The sequence below is a fragment of the Trifolium pratense genome, linkage group LG6 (genome assembly GCF_020283565.1).
Source record: "Trifolium pratense cultivar HEN17-A07 linkage group LG6, ARS_RC_1.1, whole genome shotgun sequence".
NCBI lineage: Eukaryota > Viridiplantae > Streptophyta > Magnoliopsida > Fabales > Fabaceae > Trifolium > Trifolium pratense.
In genome coordinates, this window is record NC_060064.1 from 28072492 (window position 1) to 28097155 (window position 24664).

At 33.2% G+C, this 24664-nt stretch overlaps 1 protein-coding gene across 1 annotated transcript; it reads left to right on the top strand.

Annotated features, from left to right (window-relative positions):
• Positions 1-594: 594 nt before the first annotated feature.
• LOC123888810 (elongation factor G-2, mitochondrial) lies at positions 595-14759 on the top strand. The gene is made up of 20 exons (XM_045937995.1): positions 595-1185; positions 3222-3443; positions 3720-3841; positions 3931-4081; positions 5426-5497; positions 6727-6822; positions 7536-7624; positions 7746-7812; positions 9346-9384; positions 9621-9681; positions 10779-10888; positions 10989-11063; positions 11148-11216; positions 11407-11528; positions 12453-12578; positions 12709-12829; positions 12947-13047; positions 13133-13193; positions 14225-14278; positions 14385-14759. Exons 1-20 carry the CDS (start codon positions 775-777, stop codon positions 14490-14492), a joined length of 2277 nt encoding a protein of 758 aa, XP_045793951.1. The 5' UTR covers positions 595-774; the 3' UTR covers positions 14493-14759.
• Positions 14760-24664: the final 9905 nt, after the last annotated feature.

Below are 24664 nucleotides of genomic sequence, written 5' to 3' on the forward strand. Positions count from 1 at the left end.
ATTTAAATCATAATTAAATACACAAGATTTTGCAACAAAAAATAAATAAATAAATAAATAAATAAATACACAAGATTGTGTCAGGAAAAAAAATACACAAGATTATCTAAGATAAGATCCACTTTCGTTCCTCCACGAAAGTACTCTTATTTAGTTCGTATCATAAGAATCTTTATTATATAAAATTTTAGATAGTTACAATTACGAGGGTTTCCTAAACTTAAATTTTCATCTCCAAAATAATGCATACTCCTTGAAACCTTTTTTTCCCAAAACATCACTTCCACAAATGCACAAATAACTTAATTGCATAGCACTCCATTTTAATAATTCACAATGTTTATTGCAAGAAATATTTTTATAAGGTAATCAATATCAATGTTTCTTGCAAGAAATGTCTTTGTAAGGTAATTATTATTACTGTTTTTTGCAAAAATTTCTTTTTGATGTCCTCATTATCTTATTGATCATAATTACATTGTGAAAACAACTCGTAATACATATAACAATAATTTATCTTTATTTTGTTATAAACAAAAAAAAAAATTATCTTTATTTTATCTTTTGTTATAAAAATAACTTATACAAGCTTATAAGCACTTATCATGCTAAGCTACAAATTAGTTATTATTATTTATTTAAACAAACATAAATCCGACCCACATAACAAGTCCGACCCGTTAAAATTTCATCCTTTCATTTCGTTAAGGGTTTTACCTTCCATTTCTTCAAACCTCTCTCAAAAACCCTGAACTGAATCCCACCACCACCACCATGGCACGCTCCAGGTCCACCGCGCAGCGTCTTCTATACGCACTCCGCACCGCCACCACCACCACCACAGTCTCTCCATCTCCAACAAGCTCCCTAATCGGCGGCACTTTCCACCTCCGACACTTCTCAGCCGGGAACGTTGCCCGCGCAAAGGCAGCAACAATTGACAAGGATCCATGGTGGAAGGAATCGATGGAAATGACTCGTAATATCGGGATCTCGGCACATATTGATTCCGGGAAGACGACATTGACAGAGCGGATACTGTTTTATACTGGTCGGATCCATGAGATTCATGAGGTGAGGGGAAAGGATGGCGTTGGTGCTAAGATGGATTCTATGGAGTTGGAGAGAGAGAAGGGAATTACTATTCAATCTGCTGCTACTTATTGCACTTGGAAAGACTACAAGGTACTGAATTCTTGTTCTATGATAGGATTAACTATTTTCTGTTTGTTTTACCCAATTCTAGTGAATAAGCCACCAATTTACAAAATTTCATATATTAGATAGGTACTGGGGCCTGTTTGGATTGACTTATTTGAGCTTATCTACTGACATAAGTTTTGCAAGGCTATTTGAGAGAGCTTATGCTTATGAAAACAACTTACGATAATTTTCATAAATTTGTTTCAGCTCATTTTCATAAGTTCTGCAATATTGCTTATGAAAACAGCTCATAGGATATATAAATTTATCTTTATTTTATTTTTTTCTATAAAAATAGCTTAGGTAAGCTTATAATATGTGCTTATCATGATAAGCACTTGTGCTATAAGCTGCAACTAAGTTTCTTATCACACAATCCCTTATTATATTTATATAGTTTAGGGAATAAATTGGAGAGAGAGTGATAACATAGGGACTAAATTGATGGTTTATTCAATTCTAGTTGAATCCAAGTGAAGTAAAGTAGAGTGAGTGAATTTTGAGCTTTTCAAGTATTGTAAGAATAAGATTCTAGGAAAAATTTAAATTTGGAGAGATGAGTAGTATGAGATTTGAATTGAGTTCAATTTGAATATGAATTTGGAAGTCTATAGAGTTTATCCTTCTTCTTTTTTATTTTTTGGGAAGGACTGGGGTTGGGGTTCAATAAAATTAAAGGTGCAATATTTTGTTGGTATAAATTGGGGCCATAGCTGCTTGCGATTATGGAGACTAGTCCTTGAGAAAACAATATGGGAGACTAAAGTCTTCCTCAATAGTTTTAATTTCATGCTGCTATATTTTTAGAGTTGAATTTGAACTCAATACCATAAAGTTGCGATATATGAGTGCTCTATTGTTACTATTATTATAATGTCTAATATGGGGGCATCCTTGCACACAATTGTGGATTTATCTCACTCAATAATTTAAAGTTTTATGCTTATGCATTTTTAGATATGAATTTGAACTTGAGACTACAAAGGCGGGATCTATTAGTGCTCTTTTGATATTATTATTATTATTATTATTATTATTGTTGTTGTTGTTGTTGTTGTTGTTGTTGTTGTTGCTGTTGTTGTTGTTGTTAAGATCTTACACAATAAGCATTTATCTTATGAGAGGATCAATTTAGCATCAAAAGTAATGAAATAGTAAGAATAAGGAGCATTTGGAATATTCTTCAGTATAATTATGAAAACCAGTAGAATCGAAGTGATTCTATGGCAGAAACGAGTACAATTCAGAATGGAAAAATGCAGGAAAACTAATAAAGATAGCGTAGGTCATTCAAGACACCTAGAATCTCCCAATGTAGTAAGACTATGCATAACCCCTGCATCAGATGGTTCCCTCAACAAATAGGCTCAGATCTATTTTCTCTCTCCTCCCTGCTAGCTAGCTAGCACTAGTCATGCTGCTTCCACTAAGTTAGTTACAATCATTTGGGAATGATTCCCTGTGACCCCACCCCATGTTTTCTAGTGCACACATGGCCAAAACTATCATCTTATAAGAGATTTTAAATAAGCTTTTTCTACAATCGTAGAGGGACACATCAATTAACGCTTATCTTAATACAAGATTACGAAAATAAGCTATTTTGTAAGCTCTCTTTAAACATTAAGAAATGCTCTGACTTCATAAGATAGGACTATTAAACTCTTTGAAATGTTTCCATTATTCTTTTTAAAATTTAGGGTAATAGCGATTGAGAATTGAATGACGAGTAACTAATCTACTGTTATCTTAGTCAGTGTAAGTTACTTTTGGTGATTAATCGTCATCCTAGAGGAAGGATAATATGGTTGAAAATATTTCTGTTTTTAGTTATACATAACTGAAGTGGGTAAATTATACAAAGACTACTTATTTTTCATGTTTGCAATATTCGCTTGAAGTTACAACTTACATTGATATATTCTTCAAATTGCTTCCGATTATATCTTCTTCTTTTCTTTTTTCTTTTTTTTTTTGGTTAATTTACATTGAAACTTCTGCAAAATGTTTTGTTGCAGGTCAACATAATTGACACACCTGGTCATGTTGATTTCACCATTGAGGTTGAGAGGGCTTTACGTGTCCTTGATGGTGCCATTCTTGTTTTTTGTAGTGTTGGTGGGGTGCAAAGTCAGTCCATTACTGTTGATCGGCAAATGAAAAGATATGAGGTTCCAAGACTTGCATTTATTAACAAGCTTGATCGAATGGGAGCGGATCCGTGGAAAGTTTTAAATCAGGTATGTATGAGATTTATGGAGGTCAAGCTCAGAGGATAGGTTTTACAGTTATATTCCCATGTATACAAATTTGGTTAGCTTGAAAAGAGGTTTCCAATGGAATTTATGGATGTCAGCTATAAAATTTGTTTAATGACTTGACAACTTCTACTATTTATTAATTAACTTATATGTTTATTTAGTAATGATTACCTTTGTTGTTTTTAATATTCTTTCTCATCCTTATTTTTGAATTGAAAGTTTTCCATTTTGAGACCAATTTGTTTAATTTTTCAGGCTAGATCTAAGCTTCGCCATCATAGTGCTGCGGTTCAAGTTCCAATAGGTTTGGAAGATGATTTTAAGGGACTTATTGATCTTGTGAAGTTAAAGGCCTATTATTTCCATGGTCCAAATGGGTCTGTTTTCAAAACTTTGCATTATATTTCCAAAGATTACGTCTTCTTTGTCATATTTCTTCAGCTTACTCCAGCGTTGCTTATTGCAGTGACAAACTTGAAATTGAAGAAGTGCCTTCAGATATGTTAGCCTTGGTGGCAGAAAAAAGACGTGAACTAATAGAAACTGTGTCAGAGGTTGATGATATACTTGCTGAAGCGTTTCTTAGTGATGAGACCATTTCAGATGCTGATCTTGAGGTGAGTAGGTAGCAGTTTTTTTCGTCCTGAGTTTTGTATGACCATTATTTGATTTATGGGAAATGTATCATACTATCTTACTTGTAACAATTAGGTTTTTGGCTTGTTCTCTGAATGTGTTGTGGACCTTGTGGTTTGAGCATTCTAACTTCTAACTGTGCATAAAAATGATACAGGCGTGTCAAATTGTAATGGTCTCATTATTTTAATAGAAAAACAATTCACATTGTTCCTATTTTCCCCTGATTCATGAATCTGCGAAGGAAACTACCCATATGCATGGTTTTGTCTGAAAATTGTAAGAATGACACATAAGTTGATTTTTTTACGTGTAATTTTGACCAAAAAGGGTATATAACTGATGTTTTAGCATCAGTTGGTTTCCACCTATCGTAGTGCCCGGTAGGAATATCCCTGGTTTGCTTGATTGATGAGGAGTGATCATTATGGTCCTCCCTACACTTCAAACCATAACTCTACAGCAGCCACCCAAAAGGACTAATTGGCTGCACTTGCCAATTTTCACTTGTGATCGAGGAGATAAGGGTCAAAATGACGTAGAAAGTGCACAGAGCTAGAGGTAGACATGTTGGTTTTGGTACAGATTAGGGCTCAGGAAGCTAGGGTGATGCACTCAACTGTTTTGGTCTGAAATATGTTCGTGAACAGTTTATGAATCAGATTGAGATGGATATTATGGTTGCCCAGAAACATTGAGGCTAGGCTAGGTGGGAAATGATGAGAGGATAGCTGATATGGTGGCCAAAAAAGACACCATATGGTCACATCCACTGTATTATGGAAGAATGCACATAACCTAGAACTCACATGCGGGTTTGTGTTGACACTGGAGGTCCTCTGTTTGGCTAGTTGGTGACCTCTGTTAATGATTTTTTTTAGGGGTGGGGGGTCGGGGGTCATCAGAATTTGTTCATGTAGTCTGAAAATTGCAGCCAGTGGCAGTGCAGCCATTTGCCTGGCGATAGAGAACCAAAACCACCGGTGAAGCACAACAGTGTGATAGATTATTAAATCACTGACACCATATATAATTAGGAAATGATGAGGTAAAACTGAATCTATAAGTCAACAATAACAATTAAATACATTATTAAATTGAAGAGGAATTATGTAATATGTTGAGCTTTTAATGGAACTAATCATCTATAAGTCAACAATAACAATTAATATTTCTGATTATACTTGTGCTGAAATCTAACAAATTATATTAGTTTCCAATCTAATGACAAATGAATACCGCTTTTGAGGCCTCCACCCACATTACCCCTCTCTCCACATATATTTTAATCTAGTTTATAATTTGTGGTTATTTTGTTTATGTAGGGAGCAATTCGTAGGGCTACCACTGCGCGGAAATTTATACCAGTATTCATGGGTAGTGCTTTCAAAAACAAGGTAATCATTGAACTAACCTTCTGTTTGTAACGTCACATATAAATTCATGCTGCATAATACTACCTTCTTTGTTCCTCCCATTTGGTAAAGAGGGATGCATGGTAGTTTTTCTCCGTCGATTTTTGGTCATTTGAAGATTTTACTTTTGATATTGGATCCATTTATAACATTTTTATTTGCAATATTTCTGTGATACAACTATCATAGTTGCTATGAGTGTGCATCCATGCCCAATCTTAAATGTCACGCCTCATTGTGGGCTTTTTTGGGTTTGGTCAACACAACTTTAACAAGGGTCTGTTTGGGAGTTTGGAGGGGAGGGCTTTGGGGGAGGACGAGTGAGAGAGAAATCTTCCACCCTATGTGAGGTGTTTTTGTAGAAAATGAGAAGGGAATACTTATTAGTATATTATTAATTTTAAGAGTATTATAACATGGAAAAGATTTGAAGAAGTTATCTAAGTCTCCTCCTCCAGTACATTTTTTGAGTTACCCCCCCAGGGAAATTTTGTATTACGATGAAAAATAACACATTCAAGTTGGGGGATTATCCTTCCTTCCTTTTCCTCCTTTCTTTTTCCCAAAGCCTTTGCCTCCTCTCCCCTCCTGAACAGCCTAACAGACACTAAAAGTTACCTTACGGTTAAACAAGTAATAACAAGAAAACAAATCTGATTACGTTAACAACAAAACTTAGGTTTTAAAAATATCAAAATATCAGCTTCTCCATTTCCTTGCCATGATTTTACAGAAATTATCTGTTGGGCTATTGTTTGTTTGATTGCATTTTCTCATTTACATCCAATAGCTTGAATGCTTTCTATCAATTGTGTTAATGACAAATCTTTTCATCATCATTTTATCTAGATGGCATCCTTATTCTTAACTGAAGTTTCAATTCCCCTCCCCAAAATATTATTTCACATGCATGCATACACACATAGATGGCATCCTTATATCAATTGTGTTAATGACACATCTTTTCATCATCATTTTATCTAGATGACATCCTTTTTTTTGGACAAAATCTAGATGACATCCTTACTCTTAACTAGTTTCAATTTCCCTCCCCAAAATATTATTTCACATGCATGCATGCACACACATTGAAATTCCCAAACACATTTTTCAGTATGATTCAAACTTGCACATTCTAGATATTGCACAAACTGTTTAATTGTTTTAATCGTTACTTCTCTTATATATTTAATCTTCCTTTACTGATACAGGGGATACAGCCACTTCTGGATGGTGTACTTAGTTATTTGCCATGTCCAGTTGAAGTTAATAATTATGCTCTTGATCAATCTAGCAATGAGGAGAAGGTAGATTCATAGAAAGTTGATCCCTGTTTTACTTTGATATTATTTTGCTGTCATGATTATTGTAAACTTTAAATTGAATTTTAAGGCCAAATTTCTTAATAACGAATTATTGATTCTCTATGAAATTATAAAATTTGTTTTGAATGTGTGTTTTTCATAAATAAAAATGTAACTGAATCATTCAGAAAGTGTAAAATATCAGTAGTAAACATTATAATGCATCTAGGTGATATTATGTCACTTGCCAAAGTTCAAATTAACATTTAATATAATCAAGATTTAAAATTTTGGTAATAGTTAATCATTACACATTAAAAGAAATGTTAAATTAAGGTTTATGATTAGATGATATTTCATATTTAAAGTTAAGGTAACAAGATGGGTGCCATTATATAAGCTTGGGATGAGTTTCACAGTTGCCCTATCTAATGTTTTTAAAATGGGAAAATACCAAGTATAAAGTAAGTCTTCCATTCATGTTGACAGAACCCACCTTGGTTTGATGCGGGCTGGTTATTTTTTCTTGGATACAAAATTTCTGCAATGAAATCATTTGATCATGTAAATTGTCTTGGGTTGTTCTGCTGTAAACTCATGATCTAGAGAGATTGCATTGATATACATGTGTTTCAGATATTGTTGTTTCCTTGCTATATATTATTTTATGCAAACAAAAAAGAAGTTGCTGGTTATTGTAGTCTTTATTTGTCTAGGTTGAGCTGACTGGAAATCCTGATGGTCCCCTTGTAGCATTGGCTTTCAAGTTAGAGGATAGGAAGTTTGGTCAGTTAACATATTTAAGGTACCTCTCATCTTTAAAGGCGGTTAATTCCATTTATCGTGTGCGTCTATATATATTTCAAATTCATGGTAACCTTTCAGTACATTATGCCTAAGCTAATGGATTGATTATTTGGTTGCAGAATTTATGAGGGCGTCATTCGGAAGGGTGATTCTGTTATTAATGTTACCACTGGCAAGAAGACCAAGGTAAGTTTATGGTTTTTCAGTGCACGTTTGGTTGAATTATTCTTGTTCATATGTATATTTTTCCTTTCCAGGATAGAGCCATAACCGATTTATTTGAGTTTTTGTCAAAAACCATCTACAATAATGTTTGATCCAACTCTACAGTTTACTTTTTTACAGTAATTTAGTCCCATATATTCATGAAATTTCTGTGATTTCATCATGGATTCAAATCTGAGTCTAAGTGAATGGATTAAAGTTCTGTGATGAACCTACATACAAGAATCGAAGAATAGTGCGAGATATAAATAAAATGAATCTTCTGTTGCTGAATGAAATCTGAAGAGAAAATGGGGACACTTCTCCTCCGTGGGGTTCTGATAGAAGCTGTGGTATTAATGCAGTTGCAGTAAGGATCCAGTAAAGGAAGATCCCCATATGCTGAGCCAGCAAATAAAAGGGCTCAGAATTCTAGCAGGTATGAGATGAGCCCTTGATTGATTTAGTAAGCTGAGGTGGCAGGTAGGTAGACTTGGAGAGAAATGATTCATGTGAACATGGTAGTCTTTAGGCGGCTGGTCTGCATGGTGAGGGAGCAGTTAAGATTGCAGTTTGTTAGGTCTTTAAAGGAAAAGCTTGTTATTTTCCTTTTATTTTTTCTATAAAAAAAGATCTTTGAACAGAATTCTATATTGGTTTTATATCTTTTGTCCAACATGCCCGATTCAGCGAGGCACTTTCTTTGAGAATTGCATGATCATTGTCTATGCCCCTCAAGATGTCTAGTAGGTTGGAAGCTTTGGATGCAAGATTGGCAAATTTAGAGTGGAATGGGAGAATCTGCAAAAAGACTTTACAAAAATTGAAGCAGTCTTTGCTTCAGGAAATAATTAAGATGTTCAGGAAAAGATTGGATGAAAATGGTATATGAAGGTGCATAATCTTGTACGGACAATTGTGATCACGTGGAGAACAATTTGATGCCGGTGAACACAGTTGAGTTGCCCATGTTTGATGGTTCTGGTCCAGTGGGGGGGGATGATAGTAGTGGAAACATATCTATATCGGAGAATATCAAGTTGGTTAGTTTGAGTATGAAGGGTCACAAAATTCTTTGGTTCAACCTCTAATTGCTTGATGCTTTGGGTGCAAACAAATCAGAAACTTTTTTGAGGGAATCTTGAAACAAGCTGATAATCTTTTTAGAAGCTTGTCATCCTAGATAAATGCTCTCTTTAACCAGACATCTGAAAAATGTTCGTCCTGGATGTACTCATAGTCTCATATGAGGATATTTTGGGTTGTCATTTTGTACCTTTTCTTCTTCATCTTGAACTTTTTGTTTATCTAAAAGCAAGAGAACACGAAAACCTAAAACAGTACAACAAATACTGGAACTAGTTTTAGTTTTAATTAGTTGGATGCGAGGCTTGGTACATAATAATTAAATGCATCGCTATTCCTGAGTAAGATCATTGCCATGTCCCTGCTTTTTGTATGACATTTAAAGACTATATTATATTGTGGTTTGAAGCTTTTGTTTTGCCAATGCAGATTCCTCGATTGATTCGGATGCATTCTAATGAGATGGAGGTTTGTTTTTAGACTCTACAATGATAATCTTCCTATAAAATTGAATGCCTCTGGAAAATGCAAATATATTTAATAAGGGAGTTAGAGTTATAGGCAGGTTATAGGATCTTATTTACTCTGATGAAGGGAAAACTTGTAGTGTTTGGCTCTCTTCTAATTCATTCTGAAGATTTTTTATATTCAGTTATTCTCTGCCATTTCTATAAAACTTATAATTGGAAAATTTTCTTCCACAGGACATTGAAGAGGCCCATGCTGGCCAAATAGTTGCTGTATTTGGTGTTGATTGTGCATCAGGTTCTTCTTTTCACATTGCTTGGGCATGTGCATTTCTAAAATTCTATATTTCTACTTTGTCATATTTCTTGGCTGATTAGATGTTGGCCTATAATCTTTTGGTAGTAGTTTATAGTTTTTTAAAATGTGGCATTCTTGGAGAATAAATGTAAACTAAGTGGCTGAAAAAGAAAACCGAAAAAATGTAAACCCTTCTGCTTGTCAGAAATAAACATTGACATTGCCTTTAACAACTGCAAGCAGAGCTCGAGTCCTGAATGCCCATAAAGTCATAAACACAATTTAAAATTGTGACATGTGAAGGACAAATGTCCTTAAATTATAGGTATTACTCTCCGACATATATGCAAGAGAAACCTATAAACTGCATACTGAAGCAAAATTGTCTCTTATTCTTACTGTGGACTTCTGTGTCATTGTTCAATTACCGATGAGAAATTGAGATAAGGTGAAACCTTGGATGAGAATATTGGAGAATACTTTGGAGCTGAATTTGCAACTGTATCCTCTGTCCACTTGTATTTGTTGGGTATATTATACAGTTTAACTCTTCGCCCAATTAACACTACCTCAACTGACAGCTTTCAGTTTAGAGATCTATCAAAAATGTGTGCTCAACAAAGAGCCTAACACAAAGGTCAAATTGAAGGACAATCAAGTTTGATAAAAATAAACATTTCAAAGTTGTCTGGCGCTAAAGTTTGGAATTTAGGATGACTAACACTTTACAAAATTCATGTATATTAAAACAAGTATTTATAGCAATAAATTTGTAAAAATATTTTTTTGCTTTTAATAATTACCTCTACAATTAAAGATATCATAAAAGAGAGAAAACACATTTACCTTTCCCAATTGTAAATTAAATAGGGGTATTTTTGTAACGAAATTATTAATGCACTTGGAAGTTTGTTAAGGATCTTATATCAAGGGACAATAAAAAATATAAAAAGAGAGTCTTTTAATTAGGGACGGAGGGAGTATAGGATAAAGATTTGTTGTTGGGACAATCTCTCTGTTTCATATTTATTTCTGGCTTTGCTCATATTTTTGTTCTAATTTTATACAGGCCATAACATTTTTTTCTTGTTCATCAGGAGATACTTTTACTGATGGGTCGGTTAAATACACAATGACTTCTATGAGTGTTCCCGAGCCTGTGATGTCATTAGCTGTGCAGCCAATCTCAAAAGATTCTGGAGGGCAAGTGAGTAATCTCTTTTGTGTAACATGCAAACCCTGCTGTCCCAGCTTGAGAAATTGTATTGTACAACTCAATTGATTTTCTCCATCTATATTGCATATAGTTTTCAAAAGCTTTGAACCGCTTCCAAAGAGAGGATCCTACTTTCCGTGTTGGTTTGGACCCAGAGAGTGGGCAGGTTGTCCTTTTCTTTTAATATCTTCCTCATTTAATTGACAATATTATTGTTCTTATAATGACATTAACATACTTTTGAGTGTAGACAATCATTTCTGGAATGGGAGAACTGCACTTGGATATTTATGTTGAACGCATTAGGAGGGAGTACAAGGTACCCTTTTTACTCGACATGTATAACAGTTGATGACTGCCAAATGTTTACCTATGAAGTACTATTCTCTTAGAACTGGTATCTATTTTTGAATCTAGGCAGTCAATAATAAAATGTAACTGCTACAATAATAAAATGTATTTTTTTCTGATACGATGTCTAATACATTCTTGTATCTTTACCTGTTAAGGTTGATGTTTCAGTCGGAAAGCCACGAGTAAACTTCAGAGAAACTGTTACTCAACGTGCTGATTTTGATTATTTACATAAGAAGCAAAGCGGAGGGCAAGGACAATATGGACGGGTGATTGGGTAAGTATAGATTCTGGTGATCAATTTCACAAAATTTCAAAAGTGGCCAGTCCTGTTGATAGGAAGTGTTTACTTGGAAAATGAATGATGCACATAAATGGAAATTTTGGAAGGAGTTTGAGATAAAATGAGTATGTTAGATTTTGGAAGATGTGGAATATCTTATAATTTCTTGATATATTTAATTACCTCATAGGATCAATTTCTTATTTTCGAATACTTTAGTTTAATTTCCACACACTAGGTTCAATGGTACTGATGTTGGTCTGAGTGTTTTTATTGAAAAACACAAGTCTAGCATTAACTACAAGGGGTAAATATTGTTTATAGAGCCTTCTTGACAATCCACGCCAATGTTGTCTTGCAGGTTTTAAATATAATCTTTAGGAATGCAAAATTGTGCTAGAAAATGTTAATCAAGGCTTGTAAAGTGTCTTTTTGTGTTTTTTATACAATGAGAGCTTACTTTTTGAAATCAGCTATATTCTTGAACACAAATTTGGTTAACTCAAATTTATCACATGTTAGGATTCTTTGAACCAAAACTAGCAGAAAGGGAATTATTCATCCCTGGATTTCCATACAAATCAAATATTCTGCAAAAGATCCCTAAGCATCGAGGGAAATCTGATTTATAGACTTCCTGAACATACAAAGGCCTAAGGATGCCAAATAGAAAACTACCCTCAACCTAACTAACTAAACTTCCTTTATAACTAGTTCCTATTTTTCCTCCTTATTTTTGGACTTCTTCCTGTGGTAGACTTGCAGAGGTCTGGTTCTTGATTTATTAACATATACGTCATCTTGTTATGTAAATTATTATTACCATCCATTTGGTAGAGAAGCTAGTTGTGTTACTACATCTTCCAATACCCCCCTTTTATACCTTGATGGCATATATTATATTCAATGTGAATGCAGGTATATTGAACCACTTCCTGCTGGGTCAGAAACTAAGTTTGAATTTGAAAACATGCTTGTTGGTCAAGCTGTTCCATCAAACTTTATCCCTGCAATCGAGAAAGGTTTTAAAGAAGCTGCCAACTCGTGAGTGAAATTTTAATAGATATTGAATTTTGCTCTCTTGCTCTCTTTGTTTATATAATTTTGGTGTGCAAGTATAATTGAACTTACATTTTTGTATGAAAACCCTAACCCAATATTGCTCTTCGCACAGTGGTGCCTTAATTGGACATCCAGTAGAAAATCTCCGAGTTGTCTTGACAGATGGTGCTGCTCATGCTGTTGATTCCAGTGAACTTGCCTTTAAGATGGCTTCTATCTATGCTTTTAGACAGGTTATTTTCATTCACCATCTATATTTAATAAATTTCATTGCACATATTTTCTTTGTAGTCGTTTATTGATTCCTGGCTTCATTCCTTGACAATTTGTGTTGTTGTCTTGTGTAACAGTGTTATGCAGCTTCCAGGCCAGTTATATTAGAACCTGTTATGCTTGTTGAGCTGAAAGTACCAACAGAATTTCAGGGATCTGTTGCTGGTGACCTCAACAAGTGAGGATTCTATACCTCTTTTTGGTATTTTATTTGTGTGGTAAACTTTCAGAATTCTCTGACATACTTTTATTAAAAATGATAGGAGAAAAGGTGTGATTGTTGGCAATGATCAGGACGGAGATGACTCTGTCATTACAGCTCATGTAAGTACCTATCAGGCTTCTTAAAACATTTTAACTATTATTGAAGTTAGTTCCCATGGTTGATCTTTGGCAGTATATATTTAATTAGTTATGATTTGATGATGGTTTGATACATGTACATACATGTGTGTTGGACTCTTTCATGTACAGTCACCATTCAGCCTGGGTGAATTAATATTGTTTAGAAGGTATAGATACACAAGTTTTGGTTTTTCGCATCGGTGGCATCAAGAATCATGACAGGACCCTTAACCATGGGGAATGGATGAGAGTGGAGAGATTATCTTAAGTCTACCATGTTTGGTTCAACATTTTAGAGGGGAGGGGTGTAACTCACTACTCTCCACTTGGGCTCCCTTCCAATATCAAGAACTAGCTTATGTAGTTGAGTTAGACCATCCTCTTCTCTAGAGCTAGCTGTAATTGAGTTAGGATTAGCCCAAATTCTAAGACAGAATAATTGTTTATCCTTTATAGTTATTTGGCCACCTGTATTTTTGCATGCTTCAGGTGTTTAGTGTATTGCATCCCTAGAGCTATCTTTCAAGGTTGACTTACTGTTAGTTCGAATTCTAAGACGTAAGACAAAAAGTTATAGGTGTGCAAAAACTAACTTCGTTTTGAATTCCCTCCCCTTCCCTATTGAATCAAACAAGGAGAATTATTCCCCACCCCTCCTTTGTACACAACACTGCATATTAGGAAATTGACTTTGGGTTCTTGATGTTTTATAGGGTTTATAACCTATTTGCAGAATGAGTGGGGTGGGTAGCTTAACTGGTTTTAGCTAAGAGTTAAAGGAGTTGGAGGTCCTGAGTTAAAACCCGGACAAAGGAGAAAAATACTAACCTAACAACTAATTACTAACATTCGCCGTTTCAAAACTGTTATTGGGAAAGATTGAAATTTACTGGTTTATTGTGATTATCCCATGTTTATTTCAAAGGTTGATGTACTTCTGGCTTTTAGCCTTAATTTTTTCCCATCTGATCTGACATGGCTAATTTGGCTGCTGCTGTGAATCATTTCAGGTCCCTCTTAACAATATGTTTGGGTATTCTACATCTCTTCGTTCGATGACACAGGTGAATATCCTGCCACCCAATAATACCCATGAATATTTCATGTTTTGATGCCAACTTATATTGGGTTTTTGATTTTGCTATTTTTTTTTTCTTCTAATATCTGCAGGGAAAGGGTGAATTCACAATGGAATATAAGGAACATTCACCGGTTTCTCGTGATGTACAGACCCAATTGATAAACACATACAAGGGCAATAAGCCGGCGGATGAATGATCTGGCCATGTTGAAACACGGGCCTAAATTTTTTGGAAGTAATTTATCTAGGAAAAAGAATTGTGACAATAATATAGGGGATATATATAGGCTTGGTTCATTTTTTAGGGTCAACCAAATTTTGAAAGCAAATAAAAAGTTGCTATAATTGTAATAGTGTACTATAAGTAATAATAGATAAAAAAAAATGTTGCTCAGTAATCTGGCTTCTGTAAGATGTAAGTTATGCAACTTAAAAAGGAAAAAGATGCAAGTTATGCAGGCTCATATTTGATTCAAATGTATTCTATGTAACTTTAATTACATTTGTTCGATTTCAAGTTTTCGTAAATTCATAATCTCAGGAATTACTTGGTCTGTGTCTGGCTTTGAAAATTAGAATTGATGGACCTTTGACACATTGCTTAGGGTAGTGTTATTTCCACCCTTAAAGATTATTGGTCTAAAATGAATGAGATAACTCAGGTACAGATCGGAAATAAAACAAATGAGAAATGTTGAAGATGCTAATTGTGAGTATAACTATATAAGAAATAGACAAGATCCTCTAAAAAAAAAAGTACTACTTCCGCCCCTAAATATAAATATAAGACTCTTTTTATATTGTTCTTTGTCACTTTTTGTAAGACATCTTTCATATTTTCAATGATATTTATTATTTTTTTACCAACATACCCCTAATTAAAATGCATATTTTTCTACAATCTATAATAAATATTTTAGAAAAACAATAACTCATTCTTTTTCATGAAGGATAAAATTGTAAAAACAATACCAATTATTAATAAATTTAATTTCACAACCCACTTTCTTACTGTATGCAATTACTTAACGGATCTTATAATTAGGGACGTAGCATTAAACAAGATAAAGAGTGTATTAGTAGCTGTACTTTTTTGTTGTGCATCTACAAAAGGAGAATCAAGATAAAAGAGGTTTTAAGTTGCTCGTGGAAATTGGGAATACCCTCATGACTTAAATGTTCTGAAATATCTACACGAGTCCCCAATAATTTGTACGGGCTCGAAAAATTGTGGTCAACTAATACAATGATAGAATTAAGGAAATTGCTCATAGGTCCCCAAATGTGATCCACTAATACTACATGGATGATTTGTTTTGATTAGCTTATCTTTCACGCTATATGTCTAAGAGCACATTTTAAGGTACTTCATATAGAAAATTAATTTTAAAGTTGTGCATTCAACTTAATTTACTACCATCCACTTTTTCTTTAAGGAATCAAAATACTAATTAAACATTTTCTTTATTTTTTATCCCACTCTTATATTTTTTTATATCAAAGAGGGATGATGACAGTCAATTATATGATGTTTTTAGTAGTTTTAATAACAATTGAAGCCCAAAAGCAAGCAAATACCTAGAAAGGTGAAGTTACTTGGCCTAGAAACAAGAAAAGTGCAAAAAGCATAAAAAAAAGGGCAAAAAAGTAATAAACAACGCACACATCGTATCTACGATGAGATCCAGCGTGGCGCGATGAGAAGACAGTTTAAATTGAAGAAAAACTGCAACAAATCTTTCCATCGTACCACGATGACAATCCAGCGTGGGACGATGAAGGCGGTTGAAGAAAAATAGAAAATCTGGAGTAAATCTTCCATCGTACCACGATATGATCCATCGTGGCCACGATGAGGCAAAACTACACGCCATCGTGGCCACAATGATATGATGGGTGCGCAGAAAAAGCTCAAATCCAGCTGAAAATTATAAATAGAGTCATTCTCCTTCACTATTATTCATTCCAAAATATTCAGAGATATTGAGAGTTGCTCAATACTCACTCTAGAGTTAGGAGAGAACCCTAAGGAGGAGGCAAAGAGGGTCAAGGAACTCCAAGGCCAATAAGGTTCTTTTCTTTTATTGCCTTTGTAATTTATTTTTCCTAGGTTAGGTCGAGTAGATGAATTCCCTTATGAATGTCTGGAATTGTATAATTTGGTATTAAATTCAATTGTTCTTACGTAAACTCTTTTATTGTCCTGTTTTTATTCTTTATTTTAATATTGATCACATTATAATAAACTCTAAGGAAATTAGTGGATATCAGAATTAGGAAACAAAGCTAACTGTCCCGAACGAAGGATGTACACTCGAATTCTCCAAGAGACCATTAAATTCAGTATCTGAGGTTTGAGTGTAGGATTAAAAGCTAATAAATAAGAACAATCAATTCTACCTGAGATAGGGAGAGGATTAGTATAGGCACACGTGATAACTTGTGACTCCATTGAGCTTCGAGGTAATGATACCTAAGTACAATAATTACGAAGAAGTGGAACCAACATGGGGCGATGATAATTATAAGCGAGTAATAGGCAACTTATACTAGGCTCTAATCAGATTGTAATAGAAATAGTTGAAGAGTGCTCTTGAACCTATTTTATAAGACTAATTCTAATAGAGGAGAACAAGAGAAATTAATACCGATTACCAAACAGAAGTAAGGGTGGAATTCGAAAGAACCTAACCAACCCAACCGTGCATCCAATTGCATGTGTATATATATATTTTCAGTCTTTACTTTCTTGTCCTTTATTCGATTGTTATTTATTTTTATGTAAAACTCTCTCAAACAAACAAAGCGAACGCAAAGTATTTACTTTCAAAGTTTATAAGCGAAACTGGTAATTTTGGCACAATCCCCATGGAGAACGATAACTTATCATTTTATTATTTGATTGCGATTTTATGCACTTGCAGAGCCACCATCAAAGGACCGAATGCAAAACAACACTCTTACTCCCTTTTATAAACCATAGACATAGATTGAAAAAATCAGAATGGTCCATTTCTTTTTTATCTCAATTCCAAATTCTAATTTGCTCTCTATTTATTATTTCTTATCTCTTCAATCTTTGTGTCTCAATAAAAGAAACAAAGGCATACAATGTCTCTCAATTTCCATCTTGCTGCTAGTGCCTAGTACCACAAGGAGAGTAACATTTGAATAGTTGAACCGCATGTGAATGAGAGTACACGTGTCAGAGACCCAGCAATAGCATAAGCATTATTGGATTCAGAAAATGAAAGTAAATGTGACTCACCCAATGGCCCTGCAATGCCAAAGGTACCTAACCTACCTCCAACTGATCTTGCTGGCGGTGCCCTGTCCAAACTTTCTTTTATTTTTTTACTGTAAATTTCTTTTATTTCATTATAACAAATTTAAGGTTTATGAGAGTTTGTCGTCCATTTAAATTTATAAAATTCAAAATATCAATGTTTATAATTACTGTATTTTAGAGGATATTTAATTTTCACTTAAAATGGTTTAGATAGATGAAATTGTATTCTAATCCAAAACAGAAATTAAAATGCTTTAATATTCAATGAACACTTAATAGAAATGAAATTTATAACTTTTAGATTCAAACTTCCTCCTCATGTCCAAGTTAATTTACCTATGATTTTTGGTAGATATTCTTCTTATACATCAAATCGTAGAGGATGCCTTGGTACCATCTTAGAATTGAGAGTTGAGTCTAACTAAACCTTACAGAATCGACTTGTATGATGAAAATTAATCTTACTTATAAGCACATATTTACGTTATCTTGCCATAGACGTGAGACTTCTTAACATCCATAACAATACGTCTTTGATTTGATCAACTCACAAACTATCATTCATCTAAGTTGCACAATTTCTATTATGACACGAAAACAAATATAAAACATTTTCTTTTTCTTAGAAGTTGTACATTAAATTTTTGTATTATTATTATTTGAAAATTTTCACACTTTCACTTTTTTTTTTTGCATTGTATTTTTTTTTTGTGTGCTAACAATTTGTAAATGGCATAAATTCTCCATAGTAATTTCTAAGTTGTCTTTTTAGACCTAATTATTAGTAATTAATAAAGCTCCCTAAACAAAACCACTTGTTCTTTCAAAATCTAAATGGTCCCCTATTCAAATAGTTTAAAAATCAATTAAAGGACATTGAAATAGGAGAATGGTCCCTCTTTTATCTCAACTCACCATCCATCTTTCTCTATTTACTATTTCTGCAAAGTGCAAACCTCCTTTGCTGTGTCTCATTAAAAGAAACAAAACCCTCTCATGCCTCACAATTTCCTTCTTGTTTCCACCAAGGGAGTAACACTTGAATACCTTGTGAATGAGTACTCATGTCAGAAACTCAGCATAATTGGAATTTTCCATGTATCCATATTTGTTGGAACTGTTGTTTGGTACCAACAATAATAATTTTAATCATCAAAATTATTAGTTCAATTTTTTTAGTATATAAAGAAAAAGTTTTACAACAAAGAAACAATAAAAAAGTGACTCAGCATAGCATGATCCAACAAAAAGTCAGAGGTACCCTCCCTGAGGACCTGCCACTCTGGCTGATTTGGTCTTTTTTTAACGTACAAGTAAAATTATATCCACACAATTCAGTGGTCTAGAGAATAAAGTTAAAGATCGGTAATCTTTATCCCTTATTTAAAAAAAATAAAAAATCTTTATCACTTATTTTAGTATTTGAAAAAGAAAAAAAAACTTATTTTAGTATTTAAAAGTGTTATAATAATGTTAAATGAAATGGATTATAATAATTTAATAAACAATTTTGCATCTCAAAAAATCAAAATTTAATATTTTTTAATTTCATGGAAAAAAAATCACCTTAAAATTCACTTTAGGTCTCCTTTACTGTTGGAACAATCTAGCGATGATTTACTCTTTATACAATAAAGGAATTAAGAGTTATAAGGTTGATTTTGAGGCTATATGCTAAATGTGGTCTTGGGTTGGATTCTCACCTCCAACAAAAATTAACTATATGCATTCTTTTTTTAGTTACAATGCTAATCAAAACAAACAGAGACAAGAGAAATAAAAGAGAACTATATTCTCTAAGGAAGAAAGTTCCAACTACGCCGCTCCTGAGTGTTCAAAGAATTCTTTCGGGGGAGAGGCATGAATCGTGAGGTTAGAATTTGAAGAGGTCTAACCTTGGCTAAGAAATCTGCACGATGGTTTCCCTCTAAGAGTGTGGCAAAGAGTTGCTTTGAGAAATCAGCTCTTTGATTTCCTGAATCAACACGGCGTAGACATGAAATTTGATATTTGGATCCTTTATATGGTTGACGCAGTAGAGAGAATCAGAGTAGCAAATAACTCTTCGAGTAATATGTTTAAGGACATCATAATGAAACCCGAGAAACATGATAAATAGTATCCTGAGTCATTTCTGATAATTCTTCCATAGTTGGCTTTAACGGGCGATACAAGACAACTTCTGTCAACAATGAAAATGACGCTGGAGTAACTATACATTCTAAATGATCATTTAAAGAAATAAAATAAAAGGAATTAATCCAAGCAAATAATTTCTCTATTTCCACAAGGATTTTTGGCTTTCTAATTTCAAGGGTGGTTGATAGGTGAATGTTTAACTACCATTTTAAACATAAAAGGTGAAAGCATTATGATATCTTGATTGTAACCTATTGTAATATGAGCACAATTCGTAGGGATGTATCTTACGTATTTTGTTCAAATTATAAACTTAGTGTTCCATTTTTTTTATAAATTATAATTTCACTTTTTTTATTTTATTTTACGGATTTATATGTCATATATAATTGCAAACAAAGTAAAAAATTCCTTACCAAAAATACAAAGTAAAAGATTACATCAATGTTGAAAAGTTCACAGTTTATCAAAACTACAATAGGATCATGACAAAATTAGTTATACATGCATCTATCGATTCGAACACGTATCAATAACATTCTACACTAACTACAACCACCACTGATTGATTATAATATTTTTATTATATATGGATGTGACAATCTGAGTGAAATGTCAAATGCCTCCCCTGAAATTTCAAAATTCTTCAAATACCCCTATGAAATTTGGAAATAGACAAATATTCCCTAAAATTGTAAAATGTCAATCAAATTGCCCCCTCAGTTAGTTTGTTCTGTTAAGTGCGATGATGTGGCTAATAAAGGGCGACGTGGCATGATGATATGTACAGTATTAGGATGCCACGTCACATGGAGCAATTTGACTGAAGGTATTTGACAGTAAGTTGTAAATTTCAGGGGGTATTTGACTGTTAAAATTTCATAACATCATTGAATATGACCGTTATAATGGTATATTTGTTACAAATTTCGGTCAAATACCCCCACTCAAATGAATCTCGGTGATGTGGACTCTGACTAGCAGGTGCCACGTATGCATCTATCAGCCGTTTCATAAAAATAGACGGAGTAAACGTAGCAGGGGGCAAATTGATGGACTTTTTACAATTTCAGGGGGTATTTGCCTATTTTCAAATTTCAGGGAGTATTTGACAATTTACTCGACAATCTATATATCAAACTGAGTTTTTATTTTAACATATATCTATACACTAAAAATTATTAATTTTGGTACCTAAAAATATGTGGCAGCTCCTCCCAAACACTCTATGAACCCACACCCATCTAAAGGATAAGTGAATATTGCGTTGTAAATTTTGAAAATATTTTTTAAAAAATGTGCTTCTTAATTATTTTCTATTTATTTTGATTGATTTTGTTTTGGAAAATAATTTTAATATTGATTTTGACTTAGCCTACACATGAAGTCGGTCTCCGTTTGTTTGGAACATCCTCCATGCTTGGGATTTGAATATTAGGAGTCACGAACGTCCTTCATGCGGAGCTTCTGGCTATTTATAAAAGTCTTCTTCTAGCTTGGGATTTGAACATTAGGAACTTGTGGTGCTATTTCGACTCCGTGATGGCACTTAAATTAATTATTGATCCGGTTGATGAGTGACTTCACTATGCAGCCATCCTCCAAAATATAAAGGACATTTCTGAATAGAGATTGGCAGGTCTCCATCCTCCATACCTACCGTGAGGGCAACACATACGCCGACTTCTTAGCAAAGCATGGTGCCCATAACAACGAAGTCTTTACTTCCATCGTTGTCCCGCCTGCAGGATTGAACCTTTACCTTCTAGCTGATGCTAGTGAGATTTGTTTCTCTAGATAGTTTTCTGTAGTTTCTTTTTCCTTGTATTTGCCTCCTTGTACCAAAGAAATAAGCTCATGATTTGAGTAAATGTTGTTTTACATTATTTCACTTGCATGCTAGTCAATAAATTTCCACTTGCAACCTGCACCAGCCACTTTAATAGCATTCCTCTCCTTAAACTTCTCTTTTTCCCCCTTTTTTTATTTTTTATACTAAAATCATATTTATTCAAATCGGTAGAATACATCAAATAATATAAATTCAAAATTGATAAAATTAAAAATAATGAATCTACGAACAAACTCACAACCTACATGTTAATAGCATACAACAGTAAAATATCTACAAATGTGACAAAACCTTGAAATTGAAGTGCTCGGAATACACGTTTCTTCGAATATGCAACACTGACCACACCAAAGTCATTAATTGAATATACACGAGAAAACAAAATAACGCACTACCAAGACGACGACCAACAAAACGTCGCATTAAGATGACGAAATCACAAAGAAAGAAACTAAATATATGGCTGGCTTGTGTGTGGGTTATGTGGATCGAAAGAAATCATAGATTGTTCATAGGCTCAGCGAACACAGTGCATCATATGTTGGACAAGATCAAGACTCTTTCTTTTAGGTGGTTGAAAGCGACGAGTAGTACTTTAGCTTTGAACTGCCATAGTTGGTGGTCTAGTCCTATGCTTTGTTTGGACTTTGTATAGTTTCTTTTGGTTCTTGTATTTTGACTCTTTTGTAACCTTACTTAGTCTTCCTTAGTACGTCTTGTGCTGAGTAGACTTTTTGTTTATATATATATATATATATATATATATATATATATATATATATATATATATATATATATATATATATATATATATCATTTTGGCTTGTTCAAAAAATAAAAAAAATCACTTATTCAAATAAAAAAAAGAAAGAAAAAAACATTTTAGATAAGTGATTTTGAGTAAAAAATTGAACCTATAATCACCCGTCATTGGTGGATGAGGAAAAGGAAAAAACTAGGGTAAAGAGAAAAGGAAATGGCTATTGAGCTTAAACTTCTCTTTTAATTGTTATTATTACTGTATTATTATGTTTATTATTGAGTAACGGGTATCAAAAACAAAAGAAGAGGAGAAAATGGCTGTTTTCTGTGAGTTCAGATATAGGTAATGGAGCATATTCGAACTCGTTTTCTGTGGAACGTTTTTAATACATAGAGGCATAGAGCTTATTAACTAGGGGAAAAAAAAAAGAATGGAATCACTTTTGTTGACAAAGCCTATAAATAAGAACTTGCACTCAACAATTTGTTCACTTTGGTGTTGTGTGAGTTACTTGTTGTCTTGTCTTTTATTGTGTATTGATAACCTCGATATATTTATCGTCAAGAAGAATCAATTATATTTTAAAGAGTTACATAATATTACAGATAATTCTTTAGTTCAGTGTGACAACACCTCCAATTTTTAATTTTCAGCCATCTACAATAACAAAATGTATCTCTTGCACTTTAAACATTGATGTTGATGTGTTTGGAGTTTGAATGGAATTGGTCTTGAGAAAAAGTAATGAAATTTGAAGGATTTGAGAGATTTGTTACGTACTAAAGGTTATGTAGGAATACCCAAATGATATTCCTATTGCAGTTGAGTTATTGACCAGTAAACTTAAGACTGACTATAAATTGCTCCAATAGCCATAGGTATAGAAAAAGTCATTGAGCATTTAGCAAGCATAATTATGTAAGAATTTTTTATTGTAATATTTTCTTATAAGTGGACTGGAACCACTTGATGACAGAACTGACCTCCAAATTAAATTAAGCGGTCTAGTGAGCCGTATATTGGTAGTGAAAAAAAACTAAAACGTTAATTAAATGAAATTTTCTTTTTCTTAATAAACTAAGAATAAAAATAACTTAACTTATTAATATTTATTAATTCTTAATTCAGGTGCGAAACTCTAAAAAGATCAAATATTCGGAACGGGAAGAGTAAAAAAAAATCCTTAATTAAGGTCGCTCATTTCACACATTCTCTAAACATATTTACATTATTTCCTTAAAATTTTATTATAACTCTTATTGTTCTAAAAGAATATGCTATCTTACTAATTTCAAGTTGAGTAAAAAAAAAATAAGTAAAGTCTAATATTAAATTATTTTAATTAGATTTTAAATTTAAATTCTCCTAAATAGTTAGGAATAATTTAAGTTTAACACAATTGTTGTGAGTTTATTTGCAGATTAATCCTTTTTAATTTTTAACGAATTTGAATGTATAATAATTTAGATTAACTATTTTTTAGTTAGGAATATGTAATAAGTTCATCCATTTAAGTGTTTTTTTTTTTAAGATTGTCAAATTGATATATGTAGGGATAACTTCCAAATATTTTCCTACGTGTTTTGATATTTATATCCAAGAGGAGTGCTAGCAACACACTCTTTAACAAACACACTCTAACACACTCTCTACTATTGGTTAAAATTTATATGGGTCTCATAAAAGTTATATGGGTCCACATATTTTTATGGGACCCATGTGAATTTCAACCAATAAAAAAAAGTGTGTTGAAGTGTGTTTGTTAAAGAGTGTGTTGCTAGCATTATTCTTATATCCAATATCCTACACAATCTATGATGGGTCCCGTGTAGCATTCAATCCTAAGTGATCGATATGAAGCATATTTATGTGTGACTATAGAGCTATATATATATACACGGTAAAAAAGTTGGCCACACCACCAAAAACTGTTGTTGACAAAGGAAAATCTTGGCAACCCATGTGGGATGATGCTTTTTTACTGCATTATTATTGAAGATAATGGTCACAACTTCAAGAACTCTGCCTTTCACCAGTTCATGCATGCATAGAGAAAATCAGTGGTCAGTCGTGAAATTGCCAAAAGCCTGCGTCACTGATTTATAAACTCAATTTGGAATTTACTTTGCTAAAGCGACCAATTCTAAAATGCACAAGTGCATCATGTCTTTCATGGTGTACAAGTTTATGATATCGTTATAACGAATACGAATTTTATAAAATTCACCGTTGGAATGATAGTTTATATCATATAGATCATCCATGTCAAATTTTAAAAAAATTGAAAATCATATGATATGTCATTGAGACCCATCAAGATTAACAG

Bases quoted from the DNA above. Each gene is read 5' to 3' on its own strand.
- LOC123888810 (XM_045937995.1), top strand. From the start codon at position 775: ATGGCACGCTCCAGGTCCACCGCGCAGCGTCTTCTATACGCACTCCGC. The intron at 12,830-12,946 runs GTTATTTTCATT...CTTGTGTAACAG, and splicing joins CTATCTATGCTTTTAGACAG to TGTTATGCAGCTTCCAGGCC. The intron at 13,194-14,224 runs GTAAGTACCTAT...GAATCATTTCAG, and splicing joins ACTCTGTCATTACAGCTCAT to GTCCCTCTTAACAATATGTT.